Below are 25,556 nucleotides of genomic sequence, written 5' to 3' on the forward strand. Positions count from 1 at the left end.
AATAAAAAAAAGAATTGTGTGTACGTTTTCCTTCTTAAGCAAAGAAGCAAGCAAACAGGTAAGCAATGAGTCAGAGAAAGTCCACCAAGGGCAGATTTATGAATGAAGAGACTTACACAGACAGATGTTAGGATGACAGCAATCTGATTACCTGATTCAATGAAGTCTAAACCAAGCTGACTCTAGCAAAGAAGCTGCACTGGCTTGCTCAGAGGCCTATCATTCCACCTCAGATTGGCCACAAATGCAAGACTCCATGTTTCTAAGGGATTAGCAGTGGTCTACATGAGAAGCCAGGAAGCCAATATAACCAGGCAGCTGATGCTACAATACATTTGATGCTTTAGATCTCCATTAGGAGCTGACTATAGCTTCCAGCATAATCATTTGCCACATGTAAAATCCTTCAAGATACTGAGGACAATCTTTAAATCTCAGATAGGATCAATTAGGAATTTCCTTAACAGTAATCTATTTGGAAATGTGAAGTGGAAAGCATTCCAGTGCACATAACATTGAGGCATAAACCATGCTGCAGAGGTGTGAATGCAGGAGGCTCAATAGGGTGCCCAGCCTCCGTGTTCAAAAAGCCATGAGAAAGCCCCCAGGCATATTGTCAGTGCAGCCATTGTGGTGGCAATGGTGTCCCCAAACTAAGCAAATCAGCAGGCATATGGCTATTTTCTGAAGAACCAACACTACACTAACAAGAGTAGCCATGTAGATATGTGTGTGGAGAATCACAGGCCAGAGAGAGAGAATGACCTGGGCAAGCCACCTAGAACACTTGGTTGTACACCTTGCACCTTTCAAGAAGAGCATCTCCACTAGGTGCAGTGGCACGTGCCTGCAGTCCCAGCTACTTGGGAGGCTGATGCAGGAGGATCGCTTGAGCCCAGGAGTTGGAGGCTGTAATGAGCCATGATGGCACCATTGCACTCCAGCCTGGGCGACAGAGTGAGACTCTATCTCTAAAAAAAATTTAAAAATTAAAAAAAAATTTTTTTTTTTGAGATGGAGTCTCACTCTATCGCCCAGGCTGGATGGAGTGCAGTGGTGCAATCTCGACTTACTGCAAGCTCCGCCTCCTGGGTTCATGCCATTCTCCTGCCTCAGCCTCCCGAGTAGCTGGGATTACAGGCACGCGCCACCACGCCTGGCTAATTTTTTGTATTTTTAGTAGAGACGGGGTTTCACCATGTTAGCCAGGCTGGTCTCAATCTCTGGACCTCGTGATCCACCCGCCTCAGCCTCCCAAAATGCTGGGATTACAGGCATGAGCCACCACGCCCGGCCAAAATTTTTTAAAAGAAAAGCATCTCCATCAAGCAGACCTTTGATGACTGACTGGGCGGAATGGAGGGGACTAAGAGATGGTCACATTCTTCTGAGAGAAGTGTTGGTTCCTGAAAAGCTCCCAGGGAGACAACATCCCAGAGGCCCATTTATGAGTGAAGGTAAATAAAAACTTCCAGACCACAGAACTTTCTTGCCAAGTCAGAAATATATTCAATAGGCACAGCTTGGGGTGCCACGTGGAACAGAGGGAATTTGGGGGGTTAATAAAAATCAGGGAGACTAAAAGACCAAGTGCAGTTGCTGCATTCACACCCCTGTTGGGTGACAGAAGCAGGAAGCAAAGGACATATGGACAAGATTGAAGGAACATGCGGAAGCCTACAGTCTAGTCCAGTGAAAGAGCTTGGCCTGGTTCCCCCTCTCACTTTCTCAGACTGGATGGACATGTGGTGTCAGCAGCAGAAGAGTGGAGATAACATTTGGAAATGGAGAACCAGTGAATTCAGGCTGAAGAGAAATAGACTGGGTGTACTATTCTGTAATGCCCTGTTTGCATCAAAGGCAGGCTTGTGTTGGCCGAGCACATCTAGAGTTGTCATGCATCAATAGTAGCATTTTGGGAGACGGGGCATGATGGAGTAGAGGTGGGGCTGTTGGACAGGAGGACTCTCAAGTTCCAGTTGTTAAATACTAAAGAGCACAGAACAGTTTAGTGTCAGTTCTTTAGTCAAGAAATCAGATGTTCATTTTCTGTTCTATGTCCACCTTCTCCAAAAACTTAAAACATCCTGTGAAAGATATTGCATCATCCCCATCCCAGTTAGCCTCCTGGATGGTTCTGTCTGTGATGATGCCCAGTCGCTCATCTGAGTTATTCCCTCTGACCATTATGCATAGCTCCTGTAACAGCTCACTGCAGGAGACGTTGTCTAACATCTATCCAAATCATATAATTAAAAAGCAAAGTGAAGTTTGCTGCTTCAGCTGTCAAGTGGTTCTGGTCCATTCACATCTTTGCTCCTTTCGTAATCATCAATGGGTCAGAAATGAGCCAAGGTTCTTATGAATCCACAGAAGTTCATCTGGTCCTCCCCATCTTAACCAAGTGACCAAAGTTAATATCACCAGTAAGGGAACACACCTGTACATGGACCTCCTGATGTGATGCATTGAGATAACACTTCTGTGAGAGACCCTTGTCAAAAAATATGTTGCCTCAATCTAATCATGAGAAAACATCTGACAAACCCCAATTGAAGGACATTCTATAAAACAGTTGACTAGTACTCTTTGAAAATGTTAAGGTCATGAAAAACAAAGACTCACGCCTGTAATCCCAACACTTTGGGAGGCTGAAGTGGGAAGAGTGGCTGAGCTCAGGAATTTGAGACCAGCCTGGGCAACATAGCAAGATCTCATCTCTACAAAAAAAAATTTTTTTAATTAGCCAGGTGTGGTGGTGCATGCCTGTGGTCCCAGCTACTTAGGAGGTGGAGGTGGGAGGATTACTTCAGACTGGGAGGTCGAGGCTACAGTGAGCCATGATTGCACCACTGCACTTCTGCCTGGATGACAGGGCAAGACTGTCTCAAAAACAAAACAAAACAAAACAAAACAAAACAAATTGAAGGGGACTGAGGAAATTTGACAACTGAATGCAATGTGCAATCCTGGATTGGATCCTGGTTGAAGAAAAAAGCATCAATGGGAAAACTGACAAAATTTAAATAAGGTTAATAGATTAGTTAATAGTATTTATCAATGCTAATGACCTGGTTTCAACAGATGTACTATGGCTATGTAAGTTTTTCCATTAGGAAAAGCTGGGTAATGAGTAATGGGAACACTGTGCTATTTTTACAACTTTTCTTTAAGTCTAAATTATTTCAAAATAGAAACACACACACACACACACACACACACACACAGTTGGCGCCATGGACATTTCACAGTTTCTGGGTTGGCACTTACACCGCTAGTGCTTCTGATGGATATACGACTTCAGGTGAAGGTGAGTTCACCCAAGAAATGCTTAGTGCAGTTTCTTTAGTTTATATAACAAAATCTAGAAGATCACAGAGAATCTGATATAAGGTGATTAAAAGCTATCATGGTATTGAGCACTTTGGCTCCGCGCACACTGTCACAGCATAGATTCCCATTTCAGACTATGGAGTCAGTTAGCCATAGCAGTTCACTCTCACCTGCTGCTGAATGGAATGTTCAGCTCATTGGTTCTCATCAGTCATGTCTCTCAGTCCAGGCCTGGGTCTGCAAATACTTGGGACATGCACTTGCTTTTCTCTTTCGCAAGCCTAAGGCAGACATTCCTATTCAATTACAGCACTGTTTTCCACTGAATCCACACAGCCACTACTCACCAGGGTTAGCACTTGAGTTGAAACATCTCATCTTTTTCTGCTTTCACCCTGCAGTAGAGTCCATGAGGACCCTTGAAGCCCAAGTCCCTGCTTAGATTCTGATATCTAGACAGATAGGCAAGGAGGTCACCCTTCCTTAAATGTAGTGGGATGCCAGCAGTCTCAACAAGTTTTCCTCTCCAAGCCTCATCAGAATGATTGAGGGGTGGGATATCTGATGGTCTCTATGGCAGTGGATGAAGATACTTGGTATGAGACGGAGCCCCTATGGCAAAAGTTGATTTGGTTCCAGAGGAACACTAAGACCTAAATCCTCATCATCAGGATCAACAGTGAATTCATTTCAACATATTGCCTTTACAGTTGTATTGTTTGCCAGACTTAATAAAATTAGCCAGGAGCAAAATATCAGGGATTCTTTGTCATTTCACAGCCTGATAATCCAGGGATTTTAAAATAAAAGACTGATGTCAAAACAAACTTTTCTTTTTACCAAGGATGTGCCTTTGAAGGGCAGGGGACATTCCAACTGCCTTATTGGGAAAGAAATGAAGGAAGTCACTCAAACTAGGACCCAGACCATCTTAGTCTTAGTCATAGTTCAGAGCTATACACAATGACCATGTTTACTCTCCCATTTTCTATCAGGAAGAAAAAAAACGGGTCTTATGAGAAAGCAGCTTCTGAGAAAAATCAAAGTAACTTGCAGAGGAGCTAGCCAGGAGAGAAGATCAAAGACTAGAGCTGGCAGGAAGGGTGTTCCAATAGTACTTGACCAAGAGATAAAGACCTTCTCACTGCCTTGTTCTCTTTCCCATCCCCAGCCCCGTCTTCTCTTGTTCATCCTCTTCCATCCTTCCCTTTCTCTGTGGGTTCATTTAAGATTTTCAGTTTTCCATTGGTTTACAATAGAGTTGGGATTGAGAAACGCTGATCAAGCCTCGCCTTTGCTATATAATAGTTAGACATATCCAGACTTGTCCTAGACAAGTCAATTTTACCTTTATAAATTGTCTTCATAGTTTTACAAGCTCTCTCAAAAGTATTCTGTTGTTTTATTAACTTCTGTCTAAAATGGTTCATCCATCCAAATTAAGTCTTTCTTGCTTTGGCTTAGGTAGGTGTTCTCTGTATCTCAGATAATTTGCTCCTTTAAACCAGTTAAGGAAAATACCAACCTTGCTATGCGAATCTCTGACATACAAATTATTCTGTGATCCCAAACCTTCAGTTCCTCCATTCTGCCCAAAGAAATAAGTTCAAATCCTTAGCCCAACTCTCCAGACTCTCTACAATTGGGTCCTAACTTACCTTTCGAGATAGATTTCCCACAAATCCTTTGACAGACCATAGACCTCAGCCAACCCAAACTAAACATGCTTCTCCAGAAAACCTCCTGTACTCTCGAAACAATATCTCCACTTGAAATGCCCTTTCTCCCATTGTTTTCTCATTGACTCCTTCATTTTGAAAAAAATTAACTGAATGCCTACTATTAATAAGTACTAGAAGGATACAAACACAAATGAGACATAATCTGCTTCATCCAGAGTACATGGAGACTAGAGGCAATTCTATTGTATTGACTTGAAGGTGTGAACACCTAACTGGTGTATGGTGTTGGAATGGGGTGGGGTGGCAGGATTAAACTTCATGGAAAACGTAGTATTTGAGAAGGCCTTGGAGGATGGGGTAGAATTTTGATATGAACACTGGGAGGAAAAGGATTATAGAATGAGGAAACCATGAGAGGCAGGAGATGGAGTGTATATACATGAGTTCAAATACTTCGCTTTGGCTGGTAAGAAAAGGGGTGTGTCAATAGAGGGAACTGGCTATAATGCTTCAGTAGGCCAGATATTGAAGGATCTTGAATGCCAGACTAGAAAGTTTGAATTTATTCCATAAGCCTAGCAAATTATTGAAGGGTTTTGGGCACAAAAATAACAATTACCTGAAGGAGCTGTGTTTTATGACAATATCAGGGTATGTGTGTATAGGATTAATTTCCTCAATCTCTAGAGATTGCTTTTTGGTTTAGTAGAGAGAGGAGCGTTTGATGTTAGTGTCAGGTATAAGATTGCAGAAGTGGTGATGCCTATATACCTCCCATTTAACTCACCTGTTTGGTCTTTGGAGAAGGGAGATGGATCTTGGAGACTGGCTATAAATAGCTGGTGACTTTAATTGTATCTGCTGTTCACATGTGGTACTTTTCTTGAAGTAAATCAGCACAACACCTGGCCTGTGGAATGATACAGCTATTGACCACAATAAATTCTTTTCCCCTCTATACCCATTTTCAAGGCTCACCAGAAGCAGTTTGCTTTTGAGATCATGTCAGCTCTCCTCTCTGCCATAACATAAGCTGCAGAGATCATTGTCTTCTTGACACCCCACATCACGCTGGTTCATATTGTCCTGATTGGACTCAGAACAGGAAGGAGCAACGACCTGAGATACCTTAGTCAAGAGCAAGCCAGAGGGTAAAAGCCTGGTTCCATGTGCTTTATCAGTCAGGCTCCAGTCAGGAAAACAGAAACCAAGCCAGCTATTTTCACAAAGGGAATTTAACATAGGTACATTATTATTACAAGACTGACAGGGCAAATGGGAAACTGAGGTGACACTGAGATAGTAACAGCAGCAAGAAGCTAACATTCCCAGGGCTGGAGGAATGGAAGGAAGGGGTTGTAGTTATTGGAGCAGCCTGCAGTACTAGAACTGACTTCTGGAGAGTAACCATGGCCTGGCTGGTGCTGGTGCCTCAGGAGCTCTGGAGCTCAGAAGCTTCTGAGGAACTGGGACCCAGACCTCCGAGTAGGGGGTGCTGCCTGCCAGGTGCTAATGCATCAGAAGTTCCAAAGAAGGACCACACACAGCTGGAATCTAGAAAGGGGTACTGGACAGCTGGGTCTGACTAGCATCTCTGACAGGGGCCATAATGAGGCTGGTTCTGGGAGTGAGGAAACAGATGAGGGCTGAAACCAATTGCCATAGCTGGGGGCAAAGGACCACTGCTGGGACAATGCTAACAGAAACAGTGCGTGCCAAGAAGTAAGTCCCTTCTTCCTCTTCCAGCCTTCTAATCTCCCTCTTGCACTCCCACTGGAAGAACCTAACAGGGAGGAGCTGGCAAGAAAGAAATGTTTGCAAAGTCCCAGCAGGGCACAGAATAGGTTCAGAACTGAGAAACAATAGCTAATGAAAACATTAGCCAATGAGTCTGGTTCATATTAAATACTGTGAGAAATAAAGAAAATTCCTTAGTTTTGGAATTCTTTCTCTCTCTTTTAAATATTGGCCTGGCTGTGGAACTGTCAATAAAAGTACTTGTCTATACACATCATTACAGAATATTCTCAGGTTGACATTCTGTTGCATGCCTGAGACTTTTTTCACTGTTCAAAATATAGGCAGACAATGGAACACTACTCACAATAAAAAGGAATGAATTATTGATAAACACAACAACTTGGATGGATCGCAAAGGCATTATTCTGGGTGAAAGAAACCAGTCTCAAATGGTTACCTAGTGTAATTCCATTCATATAACATTTTCAAAAAGATAAAACCATAGAGATGGAGAACAGATTAGTGGCTGACAGGGGTAGGGGTTGGGGGAGGTTGTGACTACAACAGAATACCACAGGGGAGTTTTGGGGGAGTAATAGAACAGTTCTATGTCCTGATTGTGGTCATGGTTACAAGAGTCTATACATGTGCTAACATTAATAGATCCGTACTCAAAACAAATAAAAAGGGAAAAACAGTAAAGGCAGAATGTGCATGGTTTGTGTGTGAGGTCTTACATTTTTTGCTTTTTAAAAATTTGCAGTGATGAGGTCAATTATGGCTCTGCTGAGCTTTAGCCACAGCTGGCCTGAGTTAGCAGTGCAAAGGTTCCCTTGGAGTGGGCCTGAGTGTGTGACATTTCTGCAGTTACCACACGCCTCTGACTTCCCCAGCTGAGGGCCATGGAGGAGTGCTGCTGTCACTTCCGGGCTGTTCTGTTGACTCACATTTCCAGCTTCTCTGATATGGGTGAGGGTATTTGCACTGTTTGTAGCAGTTCAAAGACTCTTTCTTCCCTGCACTTCAAAGCCTGGCCTGCCTTTTCCTTACTCATGTCTTTTATTTGGTTCTAGCCACCTTTGAGGGTTGATGGAACTGAGTGGCCCTTGGCAGTGGCTCCACTAATTGGCAAAGCTGACCACAGGGGATGAATAACATACTGGCATCAACATCACAGTGATCATGGTCCAGTGGGCCCTGTTTTGTGTTCTTGACAGTACAGAGCAATTCCTGGGAATAAATGACTGTGCTGACCAGCCAGCAGGAAGCATTCTCCATCCTGGGCTCCCTATAGCTCTCTTTTCCATTCATGTGGGGACTATTTTCCACAAATGTTCCAAAATATAATTGGTTATGCTTTGCACATTTAAAATGCTTCATTAATAGGATGTGATTAAACAAAGTGTTCTTGAACTTTAAAATATATAAAATTATTTTGCATTCCATTACCCTAAGAATTTTTGTCCCATTCCAGCTGAGATCAAAAGGAGAGAGAGAGATGCTTTGCAGTCACACACTCTCTTTCAGAAAGCCTCTTTTTGGGTGAAAACTGCACCATTGTCATCGCTATTCAAGCTTTGCTCACTAGGGACAGTTGTCACACCCCAAACATCTACCAACAGGATAGGATTTAAAAGTGAATGAGCGTGTACTCTTTTTGTGTCTTGGCTGCTTTTGCTACATATACTTTTTTGAGATTGATGTTATTGTGTAGTTTTCCATTGTATGAATATAGGATTGCACAATCTGTTTATCCATTCTGCTGTTGGGAGATAGTTGGGTTGTTTCTAGTTGTGGGGTATTGTTTGTTTGTTGACTTTTATGAATAAAGCTGCTATAAGCTTTGTAAGTATTTTATAAGTACTTTTGTGCAAGTTTTTTGTGGACATACTCATTTTTTTTAAGTCTATATACCTGAGATGGAATTAAAGGGTATACATATGTTTAAGATTAGATACTGCCAAATAGTCTCCAAAGCTACACCATTTTACACTCCCACCAGCATTTATGAGCATTCCAGTCGCTCTATATCTTTGTCAACATTAAGTGTTATTAATCTCTTTCATCTTTTTCATCTTAGCCCCTCTAGTCCACAGTGTGGTTTTCTTTTGAATTTTCCTGACGAGTAATGATGTCAACCACCTTAATATATGCTTATTGGCCTTTTGTATGTGTATATATATATATATACACATATATATACACGTATATACGTGTATATATATATACACATATGTACGTATATATATACACACATATATATGCGTGTATATATATACACATATATATGCGTGTATATATATATGTGTATATATATATACACGCATATATATGTGTATATATGTAAGGTCTTATTCTTGTTTTCAAATGTAACACATTTGTATACACATATACACATACATATGTGTATATATATACACATATACACATACGTATGTGTATATATATACACATATACACATATACACATACGTATGTGTATATATATACACACATATACACATACGTATGTGTATATATATACACACATATACACATACGTATGTGTATATATATACACACATATACACATACGTATGTGTATATATATACACATATATACACATATATACACATACGTATGTGTATATATATACACATATATACACATACGTATGTGTATATATATACACATATATATACATACGTATGTGTATATATATATATACACACACATATATGTGTATATATATACATATATGTATATATATATTTTGCTAAGTGCCCCTCAGGAGAATCAAGAAAGTGGTGATAGCTATATCTCTCAGGGAAAGGAAGTAAAGGTATGATTTGGAAAAGCAGACTTATCAATAAGAGGATATTCCCCAGGCCTGAATAATAATGCTTTTTTGTGTTTTAAATAAATATTAATGTATATGGTGGTTAAAGAAAGAACTCAGTAGGCACCTGTTCCCAAATATCCCTCTCCACAACCATTACCCAGAACTTCGCCACAGTGATTGGAATAAATCACTGTGGACTGGGTTTTTCATGAGTTGTTGTCAGCACCCTAATAAGGGTGCATATGTGGGCTTCTTTCTAACCTTGAAGCTGGCTGAAAGGTTGGTGTGAAGGGTTTAGGCACTTAGGGTTAAGGATGGCATGCCAGGTGGGAGTGCTGCACTCAGGTACTTTGGGTAAGCATGAAGGCTCTGACTGCTGAGGAGAGAGTGGTGACAAAGGACAAACCCGGAGAGGGAAGAAGCCTTAAAACAGAGAAAGCATAGGACGTGCCTTAAACTTCTGCCTACCTCTTCATTGTGTTTACCCATCATTGTTCACCTTGATGAATGTTGGAGTTGAGGAGAGGGGAAGAGGGAAACACAGGGTGAATGTAGAATGATGTTACTAAACATGTTGGGAAGATAAGAGCACAATGCCAACCTTTGGGAGATTTTGAGACAGTCTCAAGGGAATAAAAAAAGTACTACATAATTGTAGCAACAAGAATGACATGTGAAGAAGGCATTGTCAGACTTCTTGAAGCCTTTGAGAAACATCAAAGGAGTTCATATTTATATACAATACATCCACGAACACTCCTGCACAGGAAAAGCTGAGGCCAATAGGACACAGTATGTGCACAAATGCAAGGATTTGGTTTAAGGACAAACGAGCCCCATGGTAGAGTGAAAATAAAAGCCCATATCACCTCACTAGAAACCCAGTGTGGTTTGCAATGGACATCTTTGCTGTAAGGTCTTATTCTTGTTTTCAAATGTAACACAGCATCCAGCCTCCAGTAAATATTTTTCATATTTAAGACAGCATGATAGCAATAAATCAGCTCTGAAAGTCAACTGCTATAAGTGCCATGTGGTATCAGTTAGATCACAAACCAAAGCCAATTTTTCAAAACATTTCCTGCTGGAATACCCACAACATTTTAACAGATGTATTTTGGGCTGTTTCGAAGGAAAATAAGCCCCCATCAGCATATAATATATAACCCAAAAGAAAGCAAAATATGGAGTGGAGGGATTATTTTTTCTTTTAGTAGTAAGAGAAAGATTGGGGATCATCTTGAAACCCTTGGGGAAGTGCTTGTTCATAACCACAAAAGGGGAGAAATTAACTTTTCTCACACACATACCTCAAGAAAGACTGGAGTTTGAAAAATCTTCCTTCATTATATACCAAAGACATTTATTTGGCTGCTTTTGAGCATAATGTTTGTTATTTCTTATTCTGAACACTGGTCGTAAGTATAATTCTGGCTTTTGTTGAAGCAACTCATGGGAAGCTAGGGAAAGGATTTGAGGATATGACTGATGAGGCCAGCAGGGACAGAGATGGAGTGAAGGCATCAAAAGAATCATCTTTTGTCAGGGACAAGATGGGCATGGCTGGTAGTTTCTGATTATAAAATGCTGCAAGTTGGAGTCTGAAGCTTCTCAAAATCAGTGGTAGAAGGGCCAGAATAGGAGTCTGGAAAAGGAGGAGGAAATTACTCTTTTTTTTTTTTTTTGTATTTTTCTTCAACAGTTTACTATGAAAAATCTCAAAGGTACAGAGAAGTTGAAAGACTTGTACAGTGAATATGCATATATATACCCATGAGGGAGAAATTATTTTTAAACTGATGGTTTGTTTCCACTGGGGCCAATTTTGATCCATATCAAATAAATGATCTTGAATGAATGAATGAATGCCTAACACTCCTCCTACCACACTTATTCTGGGGAAACCAAAGTTGTTCACTGCCACTCTTGTACTGAGTGATGATTCCACAATCAGGAGTCCCCTGTCGATCTGCTTCCATTATCTGTTGTTTTGGATGCTTCCTGCTCATGCTGTCTTATCTCCTCCTGTGCTTTGCTGTCTTTGACCTTGTACTGGATGTTGTACTGAAAAATTATATGTGGGTGGCAATAATTTGATGTTATTTCTCTAGAAGAGAATTTTTGTTTGCTTATGCCAGGCACGTGAGCATGTTAGCTGTACAACACATATTTATTGAGCACTATTGAGGCAGTAAAAATAGAGTTATGAACAAGAAATGGTTAGTCTTTCTCTGAATAAGCAACGGGATTCATTTAAACAGTTGTGGAAGAATAATTTAGTTCATATAAGTTTGATCAGCATCCAGCTTTCCCTAACCTTATCCATCGGCACCCATTAAGGTGTGGCAGGCTGAGCCATGCAGAGATGCCCTGAGGTAGCAGTTCTCTTGCAGTTGTATTTCTTAGATAATTTAGAAAAAATATATACTGTGAACCGATTATTGCATTCATCATATAAAAGTGTAATCAGAAATACTCAGAATAATCTTACTTCTTTTGACTAAACATCCAGGAAAGAGGATGCTTTATTTTATTTTTAAGGTTTTTAAAAAAATGTTTCAATAGTTTTTAGATACAGGTGGTTTTTGATTACATGAGTGAGTTCTTTAGTGGTGAATTCTGAAATTTTAGTGCACCCATTCACCCAAGCAGTGTACACTGTTACCCAATATATAGTCTTTCATCCCTCACCCTGCTCCCAAAGTCCCCTTCCCCAAGTCCCCAAAGTCCATTATATCACTCTGTATGTCTTTGCGTCTTCATAGCTTAGCTCCCACTTATAAATTAGAACATATGGTGTTTGGTTTTCCATTCCTGAGTTACTTCACTTAGAATAATGGCCTCCAGTTCCATCCAAGTTGCTGCAAAGGACATTATTTCATTCCGTTTAATGGCTGAGTAGTATTCCATGGTGTATATTTAACACATTTTCTTTATCCACTCATTGGTTGATGAGCATTTAAGTTGGTTCCATATTTTTGCAATTGCAAATTGTGCTGCTATAAGCATGCATGTGCAAGTGTCGTTTTCATACATGACTTCGTTTCCTTTGGATAGATACCTGGTAGTGGGATTGCTAGATCAAATGATAGTTCTATTTTTAGTTGTTTTCCAATTTTATTTAACTTTTATTTTAAGTTCAGGGTTACATGTGCAGGTTTGTTATATGGGTAAACTTGTGTCATGGGGGTTTGTTGTACAGATTATTTTGTCACCCAGGTATGAAGTCTAGTACCCATTAGTTATTTTTCCTAATCTTCTCCCTCTTCCCCCCTCTAGCCTCCCATAGAACCCAGTGTGTGTTGTTCCTCTCTATGTGGAGGGCCCTCTAAAATACTAGACTAAGGCAGTTACCAATTAATGGCAGAAATATAACTGTATATTTATATACTTATAGCTCATTTTAATATTATAAACTTAAATACTCTGAATCTGCAGACCATCTGCAGGGACTCTAGAGCTTGTGTCTAAGTGGAGGAACCAAAGAACACAATCCTTCCACATCCAAGCTCCAGAGTACCTAGTTTCAACCCTCACAAGCTAGAGGTTGGAGCTACTATCAATATAGTGGAGAGACCAATTAGCTGAGGAGGAATCTGCTATGGAGTGTAACCCAAGGAGACCTTAACTCTCTATCACAATGACCACAACTGAAAAGTCTGTGCTTTCTCTGGACTTGCCATCCTTAGTCATTGTCAGGTGTGACCTCATGCTTATTTAATGGGGTGGATGGGTTTCTCAAACAGATGAAAAATGAAGTCCACTCCTTACCCCTCACTACTGGAAAAAATATTCAACAGGAGAGCTGACTTAGGAGATTTAAGACAAACTACCATAATTTATGTATTAACATTAATATCATTCTGCAGTTTCTGACGGTGTAATTTTTTGAAAATACTTTCATGAGACACCAAAGCTTTTGGTTTCTTTGAAGTAGGTTCCTTTCCCATGTAGGCTTTGCTATCGGGCTCCCTTTTTTCCTACTTACATGAGTTTTCTCTCTCATTTACACACCCTGGTTTCTTACTTGAGACTTCCACATCATTGTCTGTGGCTGAGTTTTAGGAGAGAACCAGGTTAGTGTCTGAACTCAGACCACATATATCACATCTGTCAAAATGGTCACTTTCAGCAAGGGAGCCATAGACCCTACAAAATCATTAGTCTTAAATAAGATCTAGATCAAAATTAACTGGGCCCGAGGAGGAGACATTTGCTTTGCTTAAACATTAATAAGCAACTCTTTCAGTTAAAACTTAGAAAAATAGAACAGAATTAGACACCAAGCTTTCCCCACAAAAACGCATGTCTGCCATAGGCTTAAGAATAACTAGGCCCAGCATCCATCCTTGCTTCCATCCAAGGAAGCAAGGATCACTGGCAGTTTCCTCTACTTGTTTCCACCTGTTTGCATGAAGACGGTAAGTCCCTTGGATTCTGAGGAATTTACTTCCTCCTGAGATCTTGAGCATTCCCCTTACTTTTTTTTTTTTTTTTCCTCCGAGACAGAGTCTTGCTCTGTCACCCAGGCTGGAGTGCAGTGGCGCAATCTTCGCTCACTGCAACCTCTGCCTCCCAGGTTCAAGCAATTCTCCTGCCTCAGCCTCCCGAGTAGCTGGGATTACAGGCATGCACCACCACACCTGGCTAATTTTGTATTTTTAGTAGAGATAAGGTTCCACCATATTGGCCAGGCTGGTCTCGAACTCCTGACCTCAAGTGATCTGCCTGCCTTGGGCTCCCAAAGTGCTGGAATTACAGGCATGGGCCACTGTGCCTGGCTGTCCCTTACTTTCTTTGGGGTTCCCATCACGCTAAAACACACAGAGACAATATCATTCAGGTGCACAAATATTTTGATGAGTTCTTACAGTGATGCATCATGGAAGACTGAAAGGCAAATCAAATGTGGCCCCTGACCTCCAGGAATTCGCAATCTAACAAATGAAATAGACACATCCAGGGCCAATTCCTGTTCCATTAAGGCCATGCTGTAGGATAAGTGCTATAATAGAGGCACAGCTGAATCTAAAGCTGATATGGCTTAGAGTTTTAAAAGTTTCAATGGCCTTCTCAGTAGATCCTGAAGAGGTGATTCTGGTTACCAGATTATTCTCCAAATAGGACTGGCTATATCATTTCTGGGGTCCAGTGCAAAATGAAAATGAAGAATCCTTTATTCAAGAATTTCAAAACAGTGATAGCAGAACCTGAAACCAAGTATGGGGGCCTTCTGAGTGCAGGGCCCTATGGGACTGCTACACAGATCACACACCCATGAAATTGGCCCTGTCTCCAAATGTGGTCTATGAATAGGAGAAAGAAGTAAATTTTGAACAGTCTAGAGAAGGAAATTACACATAGAGAATTTTCTTCCAAGTAGTTCACAAATAAATAAATAAACAAATAAAATCACTCCAACGAAAGCAAAGAATTCAATCTTCTCCAAATTAGCAAGTGGTGCTGGAATCTAAAACATAACAAAGTTACAGTTTGCAAAGACATTTTCACAGATACTTCACAGCTACAAGGTAAGTACATTAATAATAATAATTGTTGTAGTAGTAGCTGGCACTAATGTATAGAACTTATTAAATGCCAGGATTCTTCTAAGTCTATTACATATACTTTACTCATTTAATCCTCAAAACAGCCCTGGAGGGAAAATTCTATTATTTGTCTATCTTACTACAGATGAGGAAACTGACCTTAGAGAGGTTGAGGAATTGCCCCTGGCCATACAGAAAATAAGTGGTGGAGGCAGGATTTGAATTCAGACAATCTAGCTTCAGAGTCTGTGCTCTTAACCACTATTTATGCTACCTCTGAAAAAATAAAGATAGGAAGGAAAGGAAGGAGGAAGGGAGGGGGGTGGGAGGGAGGGAGGGAAGGAAGAAAGGAAGAGAGGGAAGAAGGAAGAAGGAAGGGAAGGAAAAAGGAAGGAAGGAGAGAAGGAAGAAAGGAAGGAAGGAGAGAAGGAAGAAAGGAAGGAAGGAGAGAAGGAAGAAATGAAGGAAAGGAGGGAAGGAAAAAGGAAGGAAGAAGAGAAGGAAGGGAGGGAAGGAAAAATGAAGGAAAGAGGGAAGGAAGAAAGGAAGGAAGGGAGGGAAGGAAGAAGGAGGGAAGGAAGAAAGGAGGAAGAAAGGAAAGAAGAAAGGGAGGGAGGAAGGAAAGAAGGAAGGAAGAAATTAGGAAGGAGAGAAGGAAAAAAGGAAGGAAGAAGGAAGGAAGGGAAGTAGGAAGGAAAGGAAGAAGGAAAGTAAAAAGGAAGAAGGAAGGGAGGGAGGCAAGGAGGAAGAGAGGGAAGGAAGAAGGAAGGAAAGAGGGAGGGAAGAAGGAAGAAAGGAAGAAAGAAAGAAGGAAGGAAGGAGGGAAAGAAGGAAGGAAGGAGGAAGGAGGGAACGTAGGAAGGGAAAGAAGGGAGGAAGGAGGGAAGGAAGAAAGGAAGGAAGTTAGGAAAGAAGGAAGAAGTAAGGAAGGAAAGAAGGAAGAAGAAGCGAAGGAAGAAAGGAAGGAAAGAGGAAGCAAGGAAGGAAGAAGGAGGGAAGGAAGGAGGGAAGGAAGAAAGGAAGGAGGGAAGGAAGAAGGAAGGGAAGAAGAAAGGAAGGAAGAAAAAAGGAAAGAAGGAGGAAGGGAAGGAAGAAGGGAGGAAGGAAGGAGGGAAGAAAAGAAGGAAAGAGGGAAGGAAGGAAGGAGGAAGGAAGGAAGAAATAAGGAGAAGGAAGGAAGGAATAATAAGGAGAAGGAAGGAATAATAAGGAGAAGGAAGGAGGAAGGGAAAGAAGGAATGAAGGAGGAAGGAGGGAAGGAAGGAAGGAAGTTATCCCAGTATATTATTTCATTAGTATCATAGATTTGGCCTAACCAGTATACACTGTGTTGTGTGCACGTTTTTAATTTTTTCTTTTTTTGCATTTCATGTTCATAGTTTAACAGCACCCGTTCGCCCTCCCCCACTGAATGTTGCCACATGACCCCGTGGAGTAGAAAGGTATTGGTTCTGAGAACATTCCTTCACGGCCCTATCCCACTCTGTCCAGACACTCTTCCTTTTTTCCCTCTTTTAACTTTATGGAAAACTTTCTTGTTTCTAACTAACGGTTTTTCTTTAAAATCAATTTAAAAAGTGGTATTTTCCTAACTTGAATTAAATAGAATATAACTTACGACAGTCATGCCATTTGCCTTTTTCCCCCATTCACTGCCCCCTGCTCTGCAAACTGCATCACCTAACACTACCCTTGGACTTTGCAGTCTGGCAGAGGAAACTTTTCCTATATTTAATTTATCAGAACTGTAAATGTTCAGCTTCTCAAATCAAAAAAGGAGAACAAGACAAAAGGATTCTCTGGCAGCCAATCGTCCTGTCACCATTAAATAAAAAGTGTTTTTGGCTGCTGGTCAGAGCCTGTAGTCAGGTCACTATCCTGTCGACACTTTGCAGTCCATTGTTATTCAAGGAAGGAATCGCCTACAAAATGAAGCCTCTGGTGGTGGGGGGTTTCTCTCTAGTGCTCATTCTCTCTCTTTGTCTCCCTCTTTCTCTCTCTCTCTCTCAATCAGTTTCTCTCTCTCTCTCTCTCTCTCTCTCTCTGTATGCACCAAACTTTTTTTCTTTTTGGAAGTTACCTAGGAAACAAAGTCTTTTGTTCTCGAACTTTATTTGAGCTATTCGCTTCGCTGGGAATCTGCACAAAAGCTGAAGAGAGAAAGAAGGTTGCAATATTTTACTAAAACGTTCATGACGAACACACTTTTCCCAAGGGGGGAGTCATATCCTGTTGGGTGTGTTGGGGGGATTTGCAGAAACCTCTGACAAGGTAAGTAAATGCCGGGGGTGAGTTTAGACAAGTGGCTCTGGAATCAGCTCTTTAAGGGGACTTGAGAACAGTTCGTTTGACAATAGGTGAAATCCTCTGAGTCAACAGGGCATGATATTTCCAAATGTAAAGATGGGAAAATTTTTTTGATGATCCTAATTTTAGGGCAGAATATTATTAAAGTCTTACTGAGATAACAGCAAAAGATATTTATTTTATACAGATACCCACCTTCCTCCAAATTGTGTAAAAAATAAATAAAACTAGGTTGAGTGGTGAAAACTGAGTCTTTTAATCATCTAGTTTAGAAACCCAACCCTGAAATCAAAACTGGGATGGAGCTTTTTAAATAATCTGGGCTAGGAGCCCAACCCTGAAATAAAAGTTAGACAATATTGATATTTATCAAAAGTTTGGATGGAGAATTTTCCAATGTCATGTAGAAATCAAAGCCCCTAACTATACAGCTGGAGGAAGTCTCGCACCACAAAGCTGAAAAGAAAATAAACTAGGACTGTTTTACCTTTCCTAATTCGAAAAATAAACTCACTGGAATATTTCCCCCCAGTAACAGCATGTGTATTTTCCGCTGTCGTTGGTGGGGGGAAATTCTTCACTTTTGCTTTTCCATGTGCATACAGTGTTCATGAAACTGAATTTTTAAAATGTTATTTAAAAATGCCGTAGTCCTGCAGTGAAATTAACTCCTCGTGTTTTAATGCGGTTTCTCAGATTAGGTTGGCTTGTCCTTCAGGTGATGGGTTCTGGAATGTCTCCTGACTCCAGGTTTTCTGAACCTTTTCATAGGTGTCTAACTCATCTTCTTCCTTTGATCCTAGTCATCTAGAGATCTCAAAACTTTTGATAGAAATTTATGGTGAGATAGCTTGAAAGTGGATCTGTCTTTCATTGGAGTAGAGACTCAGTTTTCTTTGGTGTAAAGTTTGGGGATTTCTGGCTACCTTGTCTCTCCTGTTAATTCCATTTAACCCGAGAAGCATGTTTATTTAGCCCATTTCTTTCCTTTTGTGTTGCTTGACTATTGAAATAATACTTGCAATTAGTTGTGCTTACTAACTATTTCTAGGAATTCTTCCTTTGTCCTAAGGGCCTATTTCTGACCTCATTTTTTCTTCTCTAAACTAGGAAATTCCTTATATGTGTGCTTATGTATAAACTATGATGGCTGAACCTGACTGTACTTTGTTTGCAGTCCCATCCCCCAGAGGATGAAGATACAGATGTCATGTTAGGGCAGAGGCCGAAAAACCCAATACACAATATCCCTTCTACACTGGACAAGCAGACCAACTGGAGCAAAGCACTACCTCTCCCGACGCCAGAGGAGAAGATGAAACAAGATGCCCAAGTGATTTCTTCTTGCATTATTCCCATCAATGTCACTGGTATCGTTCTGGTTTTTTCTTAGGGGCAGTCGGGTCAGAATATTCTGTGTATTAAATATGTTCAAAATCTGTGCTGCTAAGAATACCATTTTGTAAACAAGTAATGCCTTTTTGTCATCAAAATACAAACCCAGAGGATGTTCAATATGCTTTTGTCAGGTTTTGAACATCAATTTACATGTTTTCCGCGGGCCACTTGTTATGTAAATTATGGACAGTTTCTTTTTGAAAAAAATCACCAAATAGCTCTTTGGCCATAGCTGACTGAAATAATGGAGAAAGCGGCAGTGATTAATCATATGATAATGATGTGTGGCACTGCAAGAAAGAAAACAGCAAACCCAGGCTTCTCAAACTGCAAGTAATGGTCCTGTAGGCCAACTAGAAAATCTGTTTTCATGCTTCCTTGGATGAAGGTAGGCTTTTTAAAAAAGACTGTTAAGACTTCTGTATTGATTTGGGGGATTTTTGACCTAAAAATATATGGATACATAGATGAAGGCTGAATTCTATTTTAAAACCAGCAAGGCTGTCTTCCTTTCACTCTCTTTTTTTCTCCTCCTGTGTACTGAGAGTGTGAATATTAGTCTAGATAGAATGGAAGCACAGCCAGACCTTTCTGAAAAATTTATTGGCAGCAGTTATAAATTCCACAATTGGATCTAGTAATCGTAGTTGTAAGTAAAATAATGTTATAAAATATTCTAACTTTCAAAGACATAAATGGTCTATCCATTGGGCTTTCTTACATCTCTAATAGTTACATTTTAACTTATTTGTATATTGAAAATTTCAAAACAGCCATGTTATGACTGATTTTCATATTGGTACCATATTACTAAAGATTGCATGTCACTTGAGATGCATGTTGCACACAGCTATTATTAACCCCATTCAGATTTCTCTCAAATAAAGTGGGGAAGCAAATGGACCAGATATCTGGGACAGATATTATTTTTTTCCTGAGAAAAAAGGAGTCCTAGTTCATGGGTCTGTGGTGAGTTGGGAGTTAATTTTCCTGATGACCTATTCAACTTGTAAGATAAATTATTCTAAAGATGTGCCCCTATCTGATCTCCACAATCTAAATGGGATGTATTAGGGGAGTTCAGCTGCCAAAATGGATCATTTTGGCACCCTCTTAAGCTAATTTTCATTTCTGGAAACCTCTGATTATTAGCAGCACGTGCTTTTTTCATGGCACTGTAAGTAAAATCTCATTTTCAAATTTAGTGCTATGATTATGGGCCATTATTTTATGATTGAGGGAAAGGGACACTTTTTCCTTCTGCTTTATTTCAGGAACTCTCTGATTAAAACTTAGATCAGATGTTGATTTCAAGAGCTTTAATGAGAACATTGTTAATGATGTCCACATAACACAAAGTGTCTGCGTCTATATATAATGCATTCTATAATTACTAAGATCAGAATGAAGGATTTTAATTTTGGGTTGGAACTAAGAAAAATTCCATTAGTAAGAATTCTCCAATAATATTGTAATTATTCATCATATGATATCTCATACAGATTTTTCAAAGTGAGTTCTAGAAACTGTTGGCACTGTGACATTAAACAGAACTCAACTCTTTCATTATACAGCTGAACCAAGACTTGACATACCACCCAGCCCCATGCTTAACAATCAGGATAAATGATGAGGTGACCAAATTCCAAAGCACGGCATTGTGACTTTCTGAGGCAAAGCTCACTCTGAAAAATCCATGGTGCAGACAAGAGTTTGAGTTCCTCACATCCCCTCTCATCATTCTAGTTGTGATGGGACTGCATGTAATGTTGATAATGTGATTATGGAGAGAGAAACTAACAAGCACCATGGTTTGCCCTCTGTGTTTACAAAAACAAACCTATGGGATAAAGACTGGGAATTCCAGCTTTACAGTTGGTATAGAAGGTGGATCCATTTAAGTGCAGAACTGGGGACTGCCTTGTATGTTTATTTTATATTGAAAAGACATCTCATGCTAAACCAGAAAGCATTCAGTTTAGTAAATAGAAGAAAGTAGACAGAGTTGGGTGATGATTTTAAAAAACAAATCCTTAGACTGTTCAGTTTCCTCACAGCAAAAGAGGTGTGTGTGTGTGTGTGTGTGTGTGTGTGCATGCGTGCACGCGCACGCACGCACGCACGCACACATGCATACATGGGGAATGCGAGAAGGTTTGGACCATAAGAGATGGAGGGAACAAAACCTCACAAAGACAGCTTTTAATGAAGAAATGGGTCAGGATATGTTAGCTGAGCTAATTCAGGTTATCATCCTGGCTGCTGATTTACTATGCAAAGGTATCAGCTTCAGAGAGCCCAGAAACAGATCAGTAAATAGTAGTAACTAAAGGTTATAAATCCTTAAGGAGCCATTTCTGTGTGAGAGGGATTTTTTGGATGTCTTTTTCTCTTCTCTTTCTTTTGATTTTTCTTCTTTGCTTGTTTTTGTTGGCAGTGCAAGCTGTTGTGGAGAGCTGCATTTAGAAGTAAAGCTTAATGTACTGCAGTATAATTTAAATAAGAGCTGAATAACAGCTCCCTTATATTTGTTCACAGGCTTAACCCAAACTCTTTCCTTACTTCCCCTCAAAAATATCACTGTGTTCCAAGTAAATGAAAATTTGTTTGCCATTTCTAAAGCTAATGAGACCTATTTGTGGGTTGCAGGAGTTGGCTTTGACAGAGAGGCTAGTATACGCTGCTCTCTGGTTCATTCACAATCGGTACTACAGCGGAGACGAAAATTGAGGAGGAGGAAAACCATCTCGGGTATCCCCAGAAGAGTTCAACAAGAAATAGGTGTGATATCAAAAAATGTTAATGGTTAACATTCCTCCGCCTAGTACAGATGATAGGGAGATGAAATAGAAGAAATAGATGAAGTAGAAAAATGATTAAACATTTTGACTTGTAGAGGTTTTAAAATGGTGTCTATTTGTTTTGTATTCAGCAAACCAGGTGGTATTACTTTTTAACTCTCTATTCTTGACTGTGAAGGTTTGACCTTATAGATTTAGGCATATACATTCAGGTCTTACGGCTGAAATGTAATACTTAGCTGATTTTTGAAAGTTTTATTAAGGTGGAAATTGTGAATAAAAAGTAGCAGGAGTCAATGAAAGTCTTCTTTTTGGAAAATTGTAACTTAATTTAAGAGAGATATACTTTCATGTCATCAATTATTTTAAAAGGTAAATTCCAGGCATATGCAATGAAATATTGAATATTGATAATATGATACCTTTGGTGACAATGTTTCTGTTTAGTGCATTTAAAATATCTCTGCCTATGATTTTAAAAAAATTATTAGGGTATCATCTCTTGCAAATAAGATTTTTATTTCTAATAATGAGACGTATGATTTTTATTTCGTCATGTTTATGTTACAAAATAAAAATGAAGAGTAGTGGCCAAAAAGATAAAATGTACTTTAGCTTTTAAAAGTAGTCACTTATTGTGGCAAATTAATGTGATAGTGAAGAGAGGGATAATTCACAAAAGACATAAAAGCATATCTTCTCTTGGTATGTATATATACATATATGAGGGGGACGTGTATATACACCCTAAAGCATTTTAACTCTCTCCTAATTCTATATATTGATTTTTTTTATGTTAAAGAAAAAAAAAAAAAGCTCTAATCTGCCAGCCCACGCCCACAGATCTACAGACATAGCTCAGAATGTCTGTTGGTCTGCTGATATAGAAAATATCTCATTGTGCTTTCCATGTGCCCTAGATTCTGATGAATCACCAGTGGCCAGGGAAAGGAATGTGATTGTGCACACAAACCCAGACCCCTCCAACACTGTCAATAGGATATCCGGAACCAGGGACTCTGAGTGCCAAACCGAGGATATTCTGATTGCTGCCCCATCCAGAAGGAGAATCAGAGCTCAAAGGGGTCAAAGCATTGCAGCTTCCCTTTCTCATTCTGCTGGCAACATTTCTGCCCTAGCAGACAAAGGTGACACCATGTTTACTCCTGCAGTGAGCAGCCGCACAAGATCTCGGAGCCTTCCCCGGGAAGGTAATAGAGGTGGGGATGCTGAGCCCAAAGTTGGCGCTAAACCCTCAGCATATGAAGAGGGAGAGTCTTTTGTGGGTGACCATGAAAGAACCCCTAATGACTTCAGTGAGGCTCCAAGCAGCCCGAGTGCCCAGGACCACCAGCCTACTTTGGGCCTGGCCTGCTCTCAACATCTTCACAGCCCCCAGCACAAATTAAGTGAGAGGGGAAGGTCACGTCTGTCCCGAATGGCTGCTGACTCTGGCAGCTGTGACATCTCCTCCAACTCAGACACGTTTGGGAGCCCCATCCACTGCATCTCCACTGCTGGCGTCCTCCTTAGCAGCCACATGGACCAGAAAGATGACCACCAGTCATCCAGTGGCAACTGGAGTGGGAGCAGCTCCACGTGCCCCTCGCAGACCTCAGAAACCATCCCTCCTGCAGCTTCTCCCCCACTTACTGGCTCTTCACACTGTGACTCAGAGTTGTCACTAAACACAGCCCCTCATGCCAATGAGGATGCCAGTGTTTTCGTGACAGAGCAATACAATGACCACTTGGATAAAGTGAGAGGCCATCGGGCAAATTCCTTTACCTCCACTGTTGCAGACCTGCTGGATGATCCCAACAACAGCAACACAAGTGACAGTGAGTGGAATTACCTACACCACCACCATGATGCCTCCTGCCGCCAGGATTTTAGTCCTGAGCGTCCCAAGGCAGACAGCCTGGGCTGCCCAAGCTTCACAAGCATGGCCACTTATGACAGCTTTCTGGAAAAGTCTCCATCAGACAAAGCGGACACTAGCTCTCACTTTTCAGTAGACACGGAAGGATACTATACCTCCATGCACTTTGACTGTGGTCTCAAAGGTAATAAGAGCTATGTCTGTCACTATGCAGCCCTGGGCCCAGAGAATGGCCAGGGTGTAGGGGCTTCCCCTGGTCTTCCAGATTGTGCCTGGCAGGACTACTTAGACCACAAGAGGCAGGGAAGACCAAGCATCTCTTTCAGGAAACCAAAGGCAAAGCCGACCCCACCTAAACGTAGCTCATCATTGAGGAAGTCTGATGGAAACGCAGATATTTCTGAGAAGAAAGAATCAAAGATAAGCAGTGGTCAGCACCTGCCTCACAGTTCCAGGGAAATGAAGCTGCCTCTTGATTTCGCCAACACGCCTTCTCGAATGGAAAACGCCAATCTTCCCACCAAGCAGGAACCTTCTTGGATAAACCAGAGTGAACATGGCATTAAGGAACCTCAGTTGGACGCTTCGGATATTCCACCATTCAAAGATGAAGTTGCCGAATCCACGCACTATGCAGACCTCTGGCTCCTAAATGACTTGAAAACAAATGATCCTTATAGATCTCTATCTAATTCAAGCACTGCTACGGGTACCACAGTCATTGAATGCATCAAATCTCCAGAGAGCTCTGAATCCCAAACATCACAATCAGAATCAAGAGCCACCACCCCATCTCTTCCTTCTGTTGACAATGAGTTTAAACTGGCTTCACCAGAAAAGCTGGCTGGCTTGGCATCTCCATCAAGTGGCTACTCAAGCCAGTCTGAAACGCCAACATCCTCTTTCCCTACAGCTTTCTTTTCAGGTCCATTGTCTCCCGGAGGTAGCAAAAGAAAACCTAAAGTCCCAGAAAGAAAATCCTCACTACAGCAACCCTCTTTAAAAGATGGAACTATATCACTGGGTAAAGACCTTGAACTTCCAATTATACCTCCTACCCATCTTGATCTAAGTGCTCTTCATAATGTCTTGAACAAACCATTCCACCACCGTCATCCACTGCATGTTTTTACTCATAATAAGCAGAACACAGTAGGAGAAACACTGAGGTCGAATCCTCCACCGTCCCTTGCAATTACACCAACGATCCTGAAATCTGTTAACCTTAGGTCTATCAACAAGTCTGAAGAAGTTAAGCAAAAAGAAGAAAACAATACAGATCTCCCTTATTTAGAGGAAAGCACACTCACAACGGCTGCCTTGTCTCCAGGTAAGATTAGGCCGCATACAGCAAATAAATCAGTATCTCGTCAATACTCCACCGAAGATACCATACTGTCCTTTTTAGACTCTTCTGCAGTTGAGATGGGACCAGATAAACTATATTTAGAAAAAAACTCTACTTTTGATGTGAAGAATCACTGCGATCCAGAAATCATAACATCAGCTGGTAGCAGTCTTCTAGATTCAAATGTCACAAAAGACCAAGTGCGTACAGAGACTGAGCCTATTCCAGAAAACACACCAACCAAAAACTGTGCTTTTCCCACAGAAGGATTTCAGAGGGTCTCTGCTGCCCGCCCAAATGATTTGGATGGTAAAATAATACAATATGGACCTGGTCCAGATGAAACTCTAGAACAGGTACAGAAGGCACCCTCTGCAGGTCTGGAGGAAGTTGCACAACCTGAATCTGTGGATGTAATCACATCTCAGTCAAACTCACCAACTAGAGCAACAGATGTAAGCAATCAACTTAAGAATCAATTTGTTATGAGCCGCCACCACAACAAAGTGCCTGGTACTATCAGCTATGAATCGGAGATAACATCTGTAAATTCATTCCCTGAAAAATGTTCCAAGCAGGAAAATATTGCTTCAGGTATTTCAGCCAAAAGTGCCTCTGATAACAGCAAAGCAGAGGAGACCCAAGGAAATGTGGATGAGGCTTCATTGAAAGGTCAGTCACTGATAACTTTGTC

General features: G+C 40.7%; 1 protein-coding gene and 1 long non-coding RNA gene across 10 annotated transcripts in view; one reads left to right on the top strand and one right to left on the bottom strand.

Moving 5' to 3' along the window:
- NHS (NHS actin remodeling regulator) overlaps positions 1 to 25,556 on the top strand; it is a 370,153-nt gene that overhangs the window by 336,928 nt on the left and 7,669 nt on the right. For 4 of the 7 annotated variants that reach the window (XM_002831427.6, XM_063721154.1, XM_054544364.2 and 1 more), the window contains exons 4-7: positions 16,506 to 16,568; positions 18,611 to 18,803; positions 21,481 to 21,612; positions 22,553 to 25,534. In XM_002831427.6, coding sequence (XP_002831473.1) covers positions 16,506 to 16,568; positions 18,611 to 18,803; positions 21,481 to 21,612; positions 22,553 to 25,534 — 3,370 coding nt within the window. Of the gene's footprint in view, positions 1 to 16,505; positions 16,569 to 16,594; positions 17,398 to 18,610; positions 18,804 to 21,480; positions 21,613 to 22,552; positions 25,535 to 25,556 lie in introns of those variants that run through there. The other 3 variants (XM_054544362.2, XM_054544365.2, XM_054544366.2) reach the window with 2 other exon arrangements.
- Positions 1 to 25,556, bottom strand: part of LOC129052897 (uncharacterized) — a 105,305-nt gene that overhangs the window by 70,821 nt on the left and 8,928 nt on the right. The window lies entirely within an intron of this gene.

This window comes from Pongo abelii, chromosome X (genome assembly GCF_028885655.2).
Source record: "Pongo abelii isolate AG06213 chromosome X, NHGRI_mPonAbe1-v2.0_pri, whole genome shotgun sequence".
NCBI classification, from domain to species: Eukaryota; Metazoa; Chordata; class Mammalia; order Primates; family Hominidae; genus Pongo; species Pongo abelii.